The sequence below is a fragment of the Pseudophryne corroboree genome, chromosome 11 (assembly GCF_028390025.1).
Source record: "Pseudophryne corroboree isolate aPseCor3 chromosome 11, aPseCor3.hap2, whole genome shotgun sequence".
In the NCBI taxonomy this organism is placed as follows: domain Eukaryota; kingdom Metazoa; phylum Chordata; class Amphibia; order Anura; family Myobatrachidae; genus Pseudophryne; species Pseudophryne corroboree.
Genome location: NC_086454.1, coordinates 348,091,263 through 348,105,991, shown reverse-complemented (window position 1 = coordinate 348,105,991; position 14,729 = coordinate 348,091,263). Strand labels below are relative to the sequence as shown.

Sequence of the window (14,729 nt, the reverse complement as noted above, 5' to 3'; positions counted from 1 at the left end):
CTCTTACTCCATGAAACAGCCCTATACTATATGCACAAACATGATGCCGGACCGGAATCTGCCTGTCTCCACAGTACGTACTAGTGATAACTTCAAATCAGCGACCAATCACAGGTGACGTGGGGGCGCCTTCTGCTACTTAGGAATTGAAAAAGATAAAATTGCCAGAGGGTTCCCTTCTACCATAAATGGGATAAGCAGCCCAGGGCCTCATTTCCATCTACTTTATTACAAATCACCGTCAGCAGCTCGTACCCCCTCAGAGCATGCGGTTCCACAACGTCCACCACACAGCCCGGTTTTCATACTACGCATATCACATTACACATGTATCAGTTACCCGTATGGGCCTAAGTTCTTTGTATGGTTCGTCTCACACGCCGTCACGTCTGTAGCGCGCCAAAAAATGGCTGCCTCGCATGGTATGCTCATGGGTGGGATGAAAAATACATAGATTTGATGGTTATGTACGCGCCCTGGCATCTAGCTTTAGTAGGCTGCAACGTCCCATTTTCGGACATCTCTTCTAGGGTTGACTGTTCCACCCAGGGTGACCTATGTAGCGCGTCCAAAATGGCTGCCTCCTCTGGTACCTTTCAGGGGTAGATAATTATGTAGCCAGTGAAAGTTATTACAGAAAATGGCTGCACCAGCCCTGTATTATGCTTACGGCGTTCATTATAACCATTGTTCCCCACGGACCAGAAGTTGGGCGGTATGGTAGTGCTGCACTCTGCAAACACAATTAACCCTTGGTGCATCATAGAAGCGCGGACATCTGTTGATCCGATAGTTAAATACAACATAATACAACTATACACAACTAAAAACTGATGTCAACTTTTTTTTTAAAGTTAAAGCGTCAAGGCAGTTGGGAAGATTTAGAAAAAAATTAAATTTTAAAATTCTCAGTATTATTTTCTAGCCTGTACTAGATAAGCGATAGCTGGAATATGATTGGTCGCTGTTGGCAACACCTCTTTGATAAAGTTTGATACATCTCTCTCCAGTGTCCCTTTTCAAAAGCTACGCCAATTTTCACCCTGCCCGGAAATAGCACAAAACGCTACCAGATCATGCAGATATAAACTACTATTTCACCAGTAATGCTATGTATCAATCTCCAAATAGCGAGAGTACCGCCATTGTTTTACCGGAAAACAAAAAAGGGGAATTCAGATCTCTGAGCTGTCTTACAGTGAGGATCTATAGGGTGCGAGGAAAAACAGGTGAAGATACATTGACGCCTTGTGCCTGAGCAACCGCCCCGCCCCTGTTGGAAAGCCACAGGCAACTGAATCCCCCCCATAGAGTCTCATCTATTTCAGCTGAGTAACATACATTCTCACTTTAACAGTTATTCATAGCCGCCGTTCGATGTTGACTCTTAAATTAATCTCAATTGAAATCGTAATGCAGTATGTGTAATTACACCCGTCCTTACGCCGCGTACGGTATAATAGCAAAGCTCTGGGCTGTTCTCATTTGTAGCGGTAATTCCACAGAATAGCTCCTGTGAGCTGGGGAGGTGAGAAGACAGAGAATACATTACTCACTTCACGATCTAACAGCGCCGGAGACACCACCGTGACGATGTCGCCCTTTTCCGGGTCGATGTAGAACATGTTCGGCGAGGGCTTGTCGGGTGTCTGTTTGAGGATATTGTAGCGCAGGACGGCGTTATCGGTAGTGGGGTCGTCTGCATCAAACGCCAACATGTTCATCACTATGGTCCCTGCGGGGAAAGAGAAGCGGAAAGGTTATAATGTCGCCGTCTGCTATAAGTATTATTATTCTTTATTGTGTCGGTTATTTCAGATGAATGAAACAAGAAGAAAAGAAAGTGAATTTAGGACAAGCTACATGATTACCAGCTGGGGTGTGGTTCATAGGGGGTTAACAGTGTCTAGGTCGACCACTATTGGTCGACAGTAACTAGGTCGACAGGGATGTGAGGTCGACAGGGTCTCTAGGTCAAAAGATCGACATGAGTTTTTTTAAAAAAAATTGTGTAATTTTCTCCGTACAGTGACGGGGAACCCCAATTAGTGCACCGCGTTCGCTCGCCATGCTTCGGGCAAGGTGCCTCACTCCGCTACCGTTGCGCTCGGCACAGGTTACTATTCCCAATCGTAGTCCGCGTGGGTCGTTAAGTATGAAAAAGTTCAAAAAATATTTATTTATTTTTAAACTCATGTCGACCTTTTGACCTAGAACATGTCGACCTTGACATCCTGTCGACCTGATTACTATTTGAAGGTGATCAGTGGCGATAAAATATAATCAAATAAAAAAAATCAAACTTGCCATCACGATACAATGTAACATTTACTGTCACAATTATTTTAGGACTGAATAGGGTTACGCACATTTCGCTACAATTTTCTCTTTTTTCTTCAAAATACAATTTATATTTACAAAAACACTAAAGCAAAAAAAAAAAAAGACAAGAATATTAGATATAATTGTCGGCAAAGAATGTTTTCAAGGCTTGGTATTTTCCCAACACATCAATATATGAAATAAGGATATGAAATGATTTACAGCGCATTACATGTTTGAAAATGGATTTGCTGTAAAAGTTACCACTTACATTATAAGTGCTGAAAATAATTATATATATATATATCTTACATTATAATACAAGTGCTGAAAATAATATATACTGTATACTGTATATATATATATATATATGTATATATAAATAATATAAATATTGTATTGTATGTTCATAGTGAAGGGAGGATATTGGTGACTTTTCAATGCAATAGGCCAGTGGTTCTCAAACTTTTGTGAGTCACAGTGCCCTACAGCAGGGGTGGGGAACCTTTTTTCTACCAAGGGCCATTTAGATATTTATAAAATCCTTCGGGGGCCATACAAAAACTATCAACTTAAAAATTAGCCTGCCCCCAGTAGATACGCCCCCAGTAGATATGCCCCCAGTCAGTTGTTATGCCCCAGTAGATATACCCCCAGTCAGTTGTTATACCCCAGTAGTTATGCCCCCAGTCAGTTGTTATGCCCCAGTAGATATACCCCCAGTCAGTTGTTATACCCCAGTAGATATGCCCCCAGTCAGTTGTTATGCCCCAGTAGATATGCCCCCAGTCAGTTGTTATACCCCAGTAGTTATGCCCCCAGTCAGTTGTTATGCCCCATTAGATATGCCCCCAGTCAGTTGATATGCCCCAGTAGATATGCCCCCAGTCAGTTGTTATGCACCATGTAATATGCCCCCTGTACTTACGCCTCATTAGATATGCCCCCTAGTAGCGCCGCTTACACACACACACACACACACACACACACACACACACACACACATACATTAAAAGAAAAAAAACACAATACTCACCAGCCCCGCTCCTGCTTCCGAACCGCTACCCTCCACCTGGCTGCCCGCTCCTCGGCACTATGGGAGAAACGTCATGACATCTCTCCCATAACGCCGCACAGCCGCACACTGCCAGAGCCGGAAGCCGGAGCTCAGGAGTGAGCTCCTGGATCCGGCTGCTGCTGAGGGGAAGAAGCCAGGCGCCCACTAGTGACAAAATCTCAGCGGGCGCCCGGCATCTCCCTCGGTTAGGTGAGCCTGGGTGGGCCGGATCAAGTGGCTTTGCGGGTCTTATACGGCCCGCGGGCCTGAGGTTCCCCACCCCTGACCTAGAGTATCAGAGTTTTTTTCACGGCACCCCACGGCCAAAAGTTTATTGTAGAGAAGTTTAGAGAAATATTAAATTAAATAAATTGCGTTTATACATCAGCCTTAGGTTTAACTGTGTGGTGAGGGACAGGATTTGCTTCTTCTGTTTGTCCACTGGTTTTGCCTATTACATTGAGCAGAAATAATTTTAATTGGTCCTGGACCACCAATCCAAGGCAGACAGTTTGGGAACCACTGTAATAGGCAATTTGATTGAGAATGTCTACTTTTGACTATCCCTGGTACTGTCCATTTCTAAGCCTCCGTTATCCGCACTAATGAAAATCTGAAAAGAATCCTTATCTGGGGGGTTTGGGATTTATGGCGTATACCAGCGATATTTGCAATGCCACCATGCCTATTCACCCAACAGTCCTGGTGGCCAAATCTTGCACTTTTCATGTGAAGTCCGGCAAGCAGGCTTATTAAATTGGATGTACAGATGGAGTTCTGCTCATCTATGCCTTTAATAGGAATAATTGAGCCAGTGCTGTCGGACAAAGGGGTACATTTACTAAGCTGTGATAAGAGCGGAAAAGTGAGACAGTGAAGAAGTTGCCCATGGCAACCAATCAGCACTGAAGTAACATCTATAATTTGCATACTATAAAATGATACAGAGCTGCTGATTGGTTGATGGGGAAATTTCTCCACTGGCTCACTTCTCCACTTAGTAAATGTACCCCTTAATCACCTGCTGTAATGACTTAGGCCCTCATTCCGAGTTGATCGCTAGCTGCTTTCGGTCGCAGCGCGGCGTTTAGGTGAAAAATCTGCATTTCTGCGCATTCGTACGGGCCGCAGTACGCACGCGTGAAGTACTTTCACACAAAACTATGCAGTTTTACACAAGGCCGAGCTACGCTTTTCTGTCGCCCTGTTGATCGGTGAGTGATTGACAGGAAGTGGGTGTTTCTGGGTGGTAACTGGCCGTTATCCGGGAGTGTGCTAAAAAAACGCAGGCGTGTCAGGTAAAAACGCAGGCGTGCCTGGGGAAACGGGGAGTGGCTGGCCGAACGCAGGGCGTGTTTGTGACGTCAAAGCAGGAACTAAACTGAGTGAAGTGATCGCAAGGTAGTAGTAGGTCTGAACCTACTCAGAAACTACAGGAAATTTTTTTGGAGCAATTCTGCTAATCTTTCGTTCGCACTTCTGCTAAGCTAAGATACACTCCCAGAGGGCGGCGGCCTAGCGTGTGCAATGCTGCTAAAAGCAGCTAGCGAGCGAACAACTCGGAATGAGGGCCATAATCCCCTGCTGTATTGTTCTCTCTGTATTGTATTGCAGATGAGAACAATAGATGAAAGGCTTATGCTAATAAACCTTGGTGCACCATGGTGCAGCGGAGAAGGATAGATGAGCATGGCTCCATCTGTAACATCAGATGCAGTACACGGAAAATAAGTGCTGTATTTTACCCACATGAGAATAGTCCCCTTGATCAGGCTAAGATCTATGGTTAGTTTAAAAGTTTACAAGTAAAGGGGGCTCATTTTATTCCCATTTCACCCTTCATTGCTTTGTCTTATTCATCCATTCAGTTTTTAATAAGTAAAAAAAAAAAAAAAAAAGCAATAAACAGATTCAATAAGATGGATTTCAATTGAAACTAATATTATATTCTACTCCTAGCTTATTAAGTAAATGTATATTTTGTGTATGCAATTCCAAATCAATCTTTTCATGGAAGAAATATAGACTTTAGCAGCATTAAGGCGGTGATAAAAATAGGGAATGATATTTCTAATTAATTGGATATTTCACTCATTTCAGTTCAGCGAATCGTGGCGTAATACAATTTTCAGTGACATTATCTTCTAAAAGTATCAGAAGGCGCGCTGCGTACCACACAGTTTTTCATGCAGCACGTCAGCGGCCACATAGGAAACAGAAAATTACTCACATACTGTATTGGGCATAAACTGAAACGTGTGGGCAATAGTTCATTACTGAGTCTGCTTTTAGATAAGATGCGCTGGCCAAGAGATCACAGAATTCTATACATTCCTCTGTACTGGGTGCTTCTTACTGCAGTCATTCCTTGTCCGCACATCTCTGATCAAAACTCAAATTTCAAGGAATATATACTGCTGCACCTGTGTATAATGCCCACATGTATATACTGCTGCACCTGTGTATAATGCCCACATGTATATACTGCTGCACCTGTGTATAATGCCCACATGTATATACTGCTGCACCTGTGTATATTGCCCACATGAACTGTATATACTGCTGCACCTGTCTATAATGCCCACATGTATATACTGCTGCACCTGTGTATAATGCCCACATGTATATACTGCTGCACCTGTGTAGAATACCCACATGTATATACTGCTGCACCTGCGTATAATACCCACATATATATACTGCTGCACCTGTGTATAATGCCCACATGTATATACTGCTGCACCTGTGTATAATGCCCACATGTATATACTGCTGCACCTGTGTATAATGCCCACATATATATACTGCTGCACCTGTGTAAAATGGCCACATGTATATACTGCTGCACCTGTGTATAATGACCATATATATGTACTGCTGCACCTGTATATAATACCCACATGTATATACTGCTGCACCTGTGTATAATACCCACATGTATATACCGCTGCACCTGTGTATAATGCCCACATGTATATACTGCTAAACCTGTCTATAATGCCCACATGTATATACTGCTAAACCTGTCTATAATGCCCACATGTATATACTGCTAAACCTGTCTATAATGCCCACATGTATATACTGCTGCACCTGTGTATAATGCCCACATGTATATATAACTGCACCTGTGTATAATGCCCACATGTATATATAACTGCACCTGTGTATAATGTCCACATGTATATACTGCTGCACCTGTGTATAATGCCCACATGTATATACCGCTGCACCTGTGTATAATGCCCACATGTATATACTGCTGCACCTGTGTATAATGCCCACATGTATATACTGCTGCACCTGTGTATAATGCGCACATGTATTACTGCTGTTCCTGTGTATAATGCCCACATGTATATACTGCTGCACCTGTGTATCATGCCCACATGTATATACTGCTGCACCTGTGTATAATGCCCATATGTATATACTGCTACACCTGTGTATAATGCCCACATGTATATACTGCTACACCTGTGTATAATGCCCACATGTATATACTGCTGCACCTGTGTATAATGTCCACATGAACCCTTTGACTCATATATTTTGTGTAAATCTTGCTCTGGCCAGTGCCTCCTGAGCCATTTATCTCCCTGCATGTCCCTGGTACATACTCTTTAAATAAAACTATGAATAGTTTTTCGTATTTTTTTTACTACTTGAAGCTCTTAATGTTATAATTTAGATCACGCACACACACACATTGGCCCTTATACAATATCTTGTGAGCTGTAGAGACGGGTGTACCTCTGGCAAATTAGACTGTAGATTTAAAGCGGCAATCATTTTAAAGGTAAAACCAGGTTGGGCTAAGACGCCGAGATCATACATGCGCCTGCAGCCTGAAGGCCATTACATAAGCGTCAAACAATCCGTTGTAGTGATTTCCTGAGTCTGTGCGTCTTAGTCGCATGGAGATAATCCCGCACAATTATTTATCAGACATCTCTTCACTGAAACCCATAAAGTATTTAATAACGAATAGCACAGTTCGTCAAGTTGTGACACCGACACCCGTGGCTAGCGCCGGGCCCCTTCTTGCTGGATAATGGACTTTTATTACGATTATTTGACCGTGAAAAGGCATCTTAATTATAAGTATATTTTTAAAAAAGATTACAGGCCATGTACAGAACATCTATTTAACAAGCCTGATTAATATGCAAACGTAGATTTGCACAAAGTATCACATTAGCCTCATGTAGGGTTGTGAATAAGGTTCCTGAAGCTCGCTGCTTTGACTCATTATAAATGGATGGGACCGCTGTGCTCTTGACCCGTTTGATCCACTGATAATTACTGCTGCACTCCGGTATCACTGCCGAGGACTCAGTACATAAAGATTATCAGAGTCTAAGAGATGAATCCTATAAGTACCTCAATGGTGATTACATGAAACTGCTGTCACTCCGGCATTTCCCTGCCTAGAACATCTGACGCACCGACAGACACGGTTACTTGTGAACTACATAGAGGGCCCTCTTACCGCGAAGTCTGTCTGTTACTACCATCTTCTTTTATTACCGTGCTTATTTGTTACCAATTGTAAAGTTACATGAATAATAATAAAGTAGGGAAGAAGCCAGTCTATAAAATAGGGATATACATGTGGGATTTGGTCAGGATCCTTGCAGTTGGGCACCTGACAGTCAGAATACAGATAGCGGCATACCGATTGAAAGAAATGCCAAAGGATCCCAAAGGTAAGTATTGGCCTAGGAGCTAGGGTTAGGCTGTGGAGGGGGATGTTAGTGTTAGACTGTGGGGAGGTAGGGTTGGGCTGCAGGAGGCATGGGTTACAGTTAGGCTGCAGGAGGGGAGAGTTAGGCTGTGAGAGGAGAGGGTTAGGCTGCAGAAGTGGAGGGTTAGGCTGCAGAAGTGGAGGGTTAGGCTGCAGGAGTGGAGAGTTAGGCTGCAGAAGTGGAGGGTTAGGCTGCAGGAGTGGAGAGTTAGGCTGCAGAAGTGGAGGGTTAGGCTGCAGGAGTGGAGAGTTAGGCTGCAGAAGTGGAGGGTTAGGCTGCAGGAGTGGAGAGTTAGGCTGCAGAAGTGGAGGGTTAGGCTGCAGGAGTGGAGAGTTAGGCTGCAGAAGTGGAGGGTTAGGCTGTGAGAGGAGAGGGTTAGGTTGCAGAAGTGGAGGGTTAGGCTGCAGGAGGAGAGAGTTAGGCTGTGAGAGGAGAGGGTTAGGCTGCAGGAGGGGAAGATTAGGCTGCAGGAGTGGAGAGTTAGGCTGCAGGAGTGGAGGGTTAGGCTGTGAGAGGACAGGGTTAGGCTGTGAGAGGAGAGGATTAGGCTGCCGGAGGGGAGGGTTAGGCTGCAGGAGTGGAGGGTTAGGCTGTGAGAGGAGAGGGTTAGGCTGCAGGAGGGGAAGATTAGGCTGCAGGAGTGGAGGGTTAGGCTGCAGAAGTGGAGGGTTAGGCTGCAGGAGGAGAGAGTTAGGCTGTGAGAGGAGAGGGTTAGGCTGCAGGAGGGGAAGATTAGGCTGCAGGAGTGGAGGGTTAGGCTGCAGGAGTGGAGGGTTAGGCTGTGAGAGGACAGGGTTAGGCTGTGAGAGGAGAGGATTAGGCTGCCGGAGGGGAGGGTTAGGCTGCAGGAGTGGAGGGTTAGGCTGTGAGAGGACAGGGTTAGGCTGTGAGAGGAGAGGATTAGGCTGCAGGAGGAGAGGGTTAGGCTGCAGGAGGAGAGGGTTAGGCTGCAGGAGGAGAGGGTTAGGCTGCAGGAGGAGAGGGCTAGGCTGTTAGAGGAGAGGGTTAGGTTGCAGGAGTGGAGGGTTAGGCTGTGAGAGGAGAGAGTTAGGCTGCAGGAGGGGAGGGTTAGGCTGCGGGAGGGGAGGGTTAGGCTGCAGGAGGGGAGGGTTAGGCTGCAGGAGGGGAGGGTTAGGCTGCGGGAGAGGAGGGTTAGGGTTAGGCTGCGGGAGGGAAGGGTTAGGCTGCGGGAGAGGAGGGTTAGGGTTAGGCTGCGGGAGAGGAGGGTTAGGCTGCGGGAGAGGAGGGTTAGGGTTAGGCTGCAGGAGGGGAGGGTTAGACTGCAGGAGGGGAGGGTTAGGGTTAGGCTTCAGGAGGGGAGGGCTAAGCTGCAGGAGAGGAGGGTTAGGTTTAGGATGCGGGAGGGGTGTTAGGGTGTGGGAGGGTTAGGGTTATGCTACCGGAGCGGAGGGATAAGGTTAGGCTGCGGGTGGGATGGATAAAGGTTAGGCTGTGGGAGGGGAGGGTTAGGCTGCAGGAGGGGAAGATTAGGCTGCAGGAGTGGAGGGTTAGGCTGCAGAAGTGGAGGGTTAGGCTGCAGGAGGAGAGAGTTAGGCTGTGAGAGGAGAGGGTTAGGCTGCAGGAGGGGAAGATTAGGCTGCAGGAGTGGAGGGTTAGGCTGCAGGAGTGGAGGGTTAGGCTGTGAGAGGACAGGGTTAGGCTGTGAGAGGAGAGGATTAGGCTGCCGGAGGGGAGGGTTAGGCTGCAGGAGTGGAGGGTTAGGCTGTGAGAGGACAGGGTTAGGCTGTGAGAGGAGAGGATTAGGCTGCAGGAGGAGAGGGTTAGGCTGCAGGAGGAGAGGGCTAGGCTGTTAGAGGAGAGGGTTAGGTTGCAGGAGTGGAGGGTTAGGCTGTGAGAGGAGAGAGTTAGGCTGCAGGAGGGGAGGGTTAGGCTGCGGGAGGGGAGGGTTAGGCTGCAGGAGGGGAGGGTTAGGCTGCAGGAGGGGAGGGTTAGGCTGCGGGAGAGGAGGGTTAGGGTTAGGCTGCGGGAGGGGAGGGTTAGGCTGCGGGAGAGGAGGGTTAGGGTTAGGCTGCGGGAGAGGAGGGTTAGGCTGCGGGAGAGGAGGGTTAGGGTTAGGCTGCAGGAGGGGAGGGTTAGACTGCAGGAGGGGAGGGTTAGGGTTAGGCTTCAGGAGGGGAGGGCTAAGCTGCAGGAGAGGAGGGTTAGGTTTAGGATGCGGGAGGGGTGTTAGGGTGTGGGAGGGTTAGGGTTATGCTACCGGAGCGGAGGGATAAGGTTAGGCTGCGGGTGGGATGGATAAAGGTTAGGCTGTGGGAGGGGAGGGTTAGGGGTAGGCTCCGGGGGGGTTAGGCTGCGGGAGTGGAGGGTTAGGCTGCAGGAGGGGAGGGTTAGGCTGCAGGAGGGGAGGGTTAGGGTTAGGCTGCAGGAGGGGAGGGTTAGGGTTAGGCTTCGGGAGGGTAGAGTTAGGGTTAGGCTGCGGGAGGGGAGGTTTAGGCTGTGGGAGGGGTGTTAGGGTTATGCTACCGGAGGGGAGGGAGAAGGTTAGGCTGCGGGTGGGATAGGTAAAGGTTAGGCTGTGGGAGGGGAGGGTTAGGCGGCGAGAGGGGAGGGTTAGGGATAGGCTCCGGGAGGGTTAGGCTGCGGGAGGGGAGGGTTAGGGTTAGGCTGCGGGAGGGGAGGGGAGGGTTAGGGATAGGCTCTGGGAGGGTTAGGCTGTGGGAGGGGAGGATTAGAGATAGGCTCCGGGAGGGTTAGGCTTCAGGAGGGGAAGGGTGAGGCTGCGGAAGGGGAAGGTTAGGTTGCCGGAGGGGAAGGTTACGGTTAGGCTGTGGGAGGGGAGGGTTAGGGATAAGCTAAGGGAGGGAAGGGTTAGGGATAGGTTTCAGGAGGGGAGGGTTAGGCTGTGGAAGGGAATGGGTTAGGGTTAGGTTGTGGGAGGGGATTGGCTAGGGAGAGGTTGTGGGATGGGAGGGTTAGGGTTAGGCTGTGGGAGGGGTGCGTTAGGGGATGGGTTAGGGTTAGGCTGTGGGAGGGAAGGTTAGGCTGTGGGAGGGGATAGGTTAGGGTTAGGCTGTGGGAGGGGATTGGTTAGGGTTAGGTTGTGGGATGGGAGGGTTAGGCTGTGGGAGGGGTGTGTTAGGGTTAGGCTGCAGGAGGGGATAGGTTAGGGTTAGGCTGCGGGAGGGAAGGTTAGGGTTAGGCTGTGGGAGGGGATGGGTTAGGGTTAGGCTGTGGGAGGGGATGGGTTAGGGTTAGGCTGTGGGAGGGAAGGTTAGGGTTAGGCTGTGGGAGGGGATGGGTTAGGGTTAGGCTGTGGGAGGGAAGGTTAGGGTTAGGCTGTGGGAGGGGATGGGTTAGGGTTAGGCTGTGGGAGGGGATGGGTTAGGGTTAGGCTGTGGGAGGGGATGGGTTAGGGTTAGGCTGTGGGAGGGGATGGGTTAGGGTTAGACTGCGGGAGGGGATGGGTTAGGGTTAGACTGCGGGAGGGGATGGGTTAGGGTTAGGCTGCGGGAGGGGATGGGTTAGGGTTAGGCTGCGGGAGGGGATGGGTTAGGGTTAGGCTGCGGGAGGGGATGGGTTAGGGTTAGGCTGCGGGAGGGGATGGGTTAGGGTTAGGCTGCGGGAGGGGATGGGTTAGGGTTAGGCTGCGGGAGGGGATGGGTTAGGGTTAGGTTGTGGGAGGGGATGGGTTAGGGTTAGGCTGCGGTAGAGGATGGGGTTAAGGTTTGGCTGTGGGAGGGTTATGGTTTGGCTGCAGGATAAAAATACTTATTACGATCAGTCGGAATTATTACTGTTGGGATCTTATACCCAACCCATACATGATTAGCCTGTATGTAAAACTACACAAGATACACCGGCAAGCGTAACGCGAGCGCTCTCAGCATGGTACTTACTCAGTTTTATTAATTAAAATACCATCAGTAAACCTTATATAGAACAGAAACACAATGAAGTTGGCAGACGTAACTGCACCCGTATAAGAAGGGCCAACGAGGAATGTCACCAGTGATGATGCAGCATGTCACATGGCTCCCCCCTGACAGTCCCGCATCGGCAAGTGTGTATGAACTTGCCGCCTGCTGGGTCCCGTCGACGGTGATGTTGGGCTGGATACACTTCGCTAAGTGTCAACCCAGCTTAAGAATTACATTCAATATAGGCACAACAAGAATAACAATATGACGCAGATTTCGATATACACGTCATACAATGTTTGTGGTAACGGCATGCAGTACGGCAATGTGACACTGTCCACACCTGCAGAACGATATAAGAGGAGTATAGAGAACAAGGGAAGTGCTACTATGCCATCACCACCCGAAATGGGATACGGTCATTAGGTCGACCACTATTAGTCGAAATGCATTAGGTCAAATCGTACAAGGTCGACACGCGTTTTTTCACTTCTTTTTTTATTTTTTTGTACTTTTGCATACTTTACGATCCACGTGGTCACTTGGGAATAGTAACCTGTGCCGAGCGCAGCGGTAAAAGAGCGAGGTACCTTGCCCGAAGCATGGCGAGGGGACGCGGTGCACTAATTGGGGTTCCCGTCACTTTACAAAGAAAACTACACCAAACCTTGTTCATGTCAACCTAATGACTGCCGACCTAATGACCCATACACCCAGAATCGGATAGTGAGAATAAAATCCAGAATACAAGGCAAGATGCAGTAAAACTGTGCGGGTGTCCTGATACCAAGAGTAATAACAATATACTGAGAATTACTGTATAGAACATACCGCAAAGTTGAAGAAAAAAAATATGGACATTTGTGGTCATTCTGAGTTGTTCGCTCGCTAGCCGTTTTTAGCAGCCGTGCAAACGCTATGCCGCCTCCCACTGGGAGTGTATTTTAGCTTAGGAGAAGTGCGAATGAAAGGATCGCAGAGCGGCTACAAAATAATTTTGTGCCGTTTCTGAGTAGCTCTAAACCAGGGCTGGCCAAACCGGTCCTCGAGATCTACCAACAGTTCATGTTTTCCAGGCCTCCTGGAGACCTGTAGAATTGTCAGTTAGGAATGAATGCAGCACATCTTAATTAGTAATGCCTACACCTGTGCACCAGATAGGTGGTCTGGAAAATGTGTACTGTTGGTAGATCTCGAGGACCGGTTTGGCCAGCCCTGCTCTAAACCTACTCAGCGCTTGCGATGACTTCAGACTGTTCAGTTCCTGTTTTGACGTCACAAACACGCCCTGCATTCGCCCAGCCACGCCTGCGTTTTTCCTGGCACGCCTGCGTTTTTCCGAACACTCCCTGAATACGGTCAGTTGACACCCAGAAACGCCCACTTCCTGTCAATCACTCTGCGGCCAGCAGTGCGACTGAAATGCATCGCTAGACCTTGTTTGAAACTACATCGTTCGTTGTAATAGTACGTCGCGCGTGCGCATTGCGCCGCATACGCATGGGCAGAAGTGCCTTTTTTCTGCCTGATCACTGCACAGCGAACGAAAGCAGCTAGCGATCAACTCAGAATGACCACCCAATGCCAGGGATAAAATGGATTTATTTTGCTACAAATGACTAAATGGAAACACTCAGGTTTAATAATAAACACAATGAAATGATACGTGATAAGGCCGCGTGGATGGACTTGGTACATACAGTACGCAGCGTCCTGTATTCCCTGTCCTTGTTCTCCTGCGTGATAACTCGGTAACCAGTGTAGCTATTGATTGCGCACCACAGGGGGACTGTACACTTTCTGTCATTGACCACAGAAAACGCTCACTACGGTTAGTGCACTGAGGTGGAAGCGGAGAGAACAAGCGGAGGTAAAAGGAAAAATAAACGGCTTAGATATTACACTTGCCAGCACCCCCCAGTGCTTCTGTGCGACAAATCCCTGCTCATGTGTCTGATGGGAATCTCATTTCGTACAATGTATAAATACAAACATGAAAAAGATTATTTTATATAAAGCTCTATCGTACTAGCAGTCCTGTAATAGGGCACAGTGCTGTCAGTCTGTTCTGTGCCAAGATATCCCCACTCGTCAGCTCAAAAAATCCTACCCTAACTATCTGAGAAACAGCACCAAATACACCATATATATATATATATATATATATATATATATATATACAGAGAGAGAGAGAGAGAGAGAGAGGGAGGAAGACAGGAAGGAAGGAAGGAAGGAAGGAAGGAAGGAAGGAAGGAAGGAAGGAAGGAAGGAAGGAAGGAAGGAAGGAAGAAAAGGAAGGGAGGAAGGAAGGAAGGGAAGGATGGAAGGAAGAAAAGGAAGGGAGGAAGGAAGGAAGGGAAGGAAGGAAGGAAGGAAGGGAAGGAAGGAAGGAAGGAAGGAAGGGAAGGAAGGAAGGAAGGAAGGAAGGAAGGAAGGAAGGAAGGAAGGAAGGAAGGAAGGAAGGAAGGAAGGAAAGGAAGGAAGGAAGGAAGGAAGGAAGGAAGGAAGGAAGGAAGGAAGGAAGGAAGGAAGGAAGGAAGGAAGGAAGGAAGGAAAGGAAAGGAAAGGAAAGGAAAGGAAAGGAAAGGAAAGGAAAGGAAGGAAGGAAGGAAGAAAGAAAGAAAGAAAGAAAGAAAGAAAGAAAGAAAGAAAGAAAGAAAGAAAGAAAGAAAGAAAGAAAGAAAGAAAGAAAGTGTGGCTATTACTTTCTATTAACAATTGCAA

The 14,729-nt window shown here is 47.7% G+C and overlaps 1 protein-coding gene across 3 annotated transcripts in view; it reads right to left on the bottom strand.

Moving 5' to 3' along the window:
- The window catches only part of CDH13 (cadherin 13), a 1,087,951-nt gene that overhangs the window by 315,595 nt on the left and 757,627 nt on the right, over positions 1–14,729 (bottom strand). For all 3 annotated transcript variants that reach the window (XM_063945965.1, XM_063945966.1, XM_063945967.1), the window contains one exon: positions 1,557–1,735. In XM_063945965.1, the coding sequence (XP_063802035.1) occupies positions 1,557–1,735 (179 nt within the window). The remainder of the gene's footprint in view (positions 1–1,556; positions 1,736–14,729) is intronic.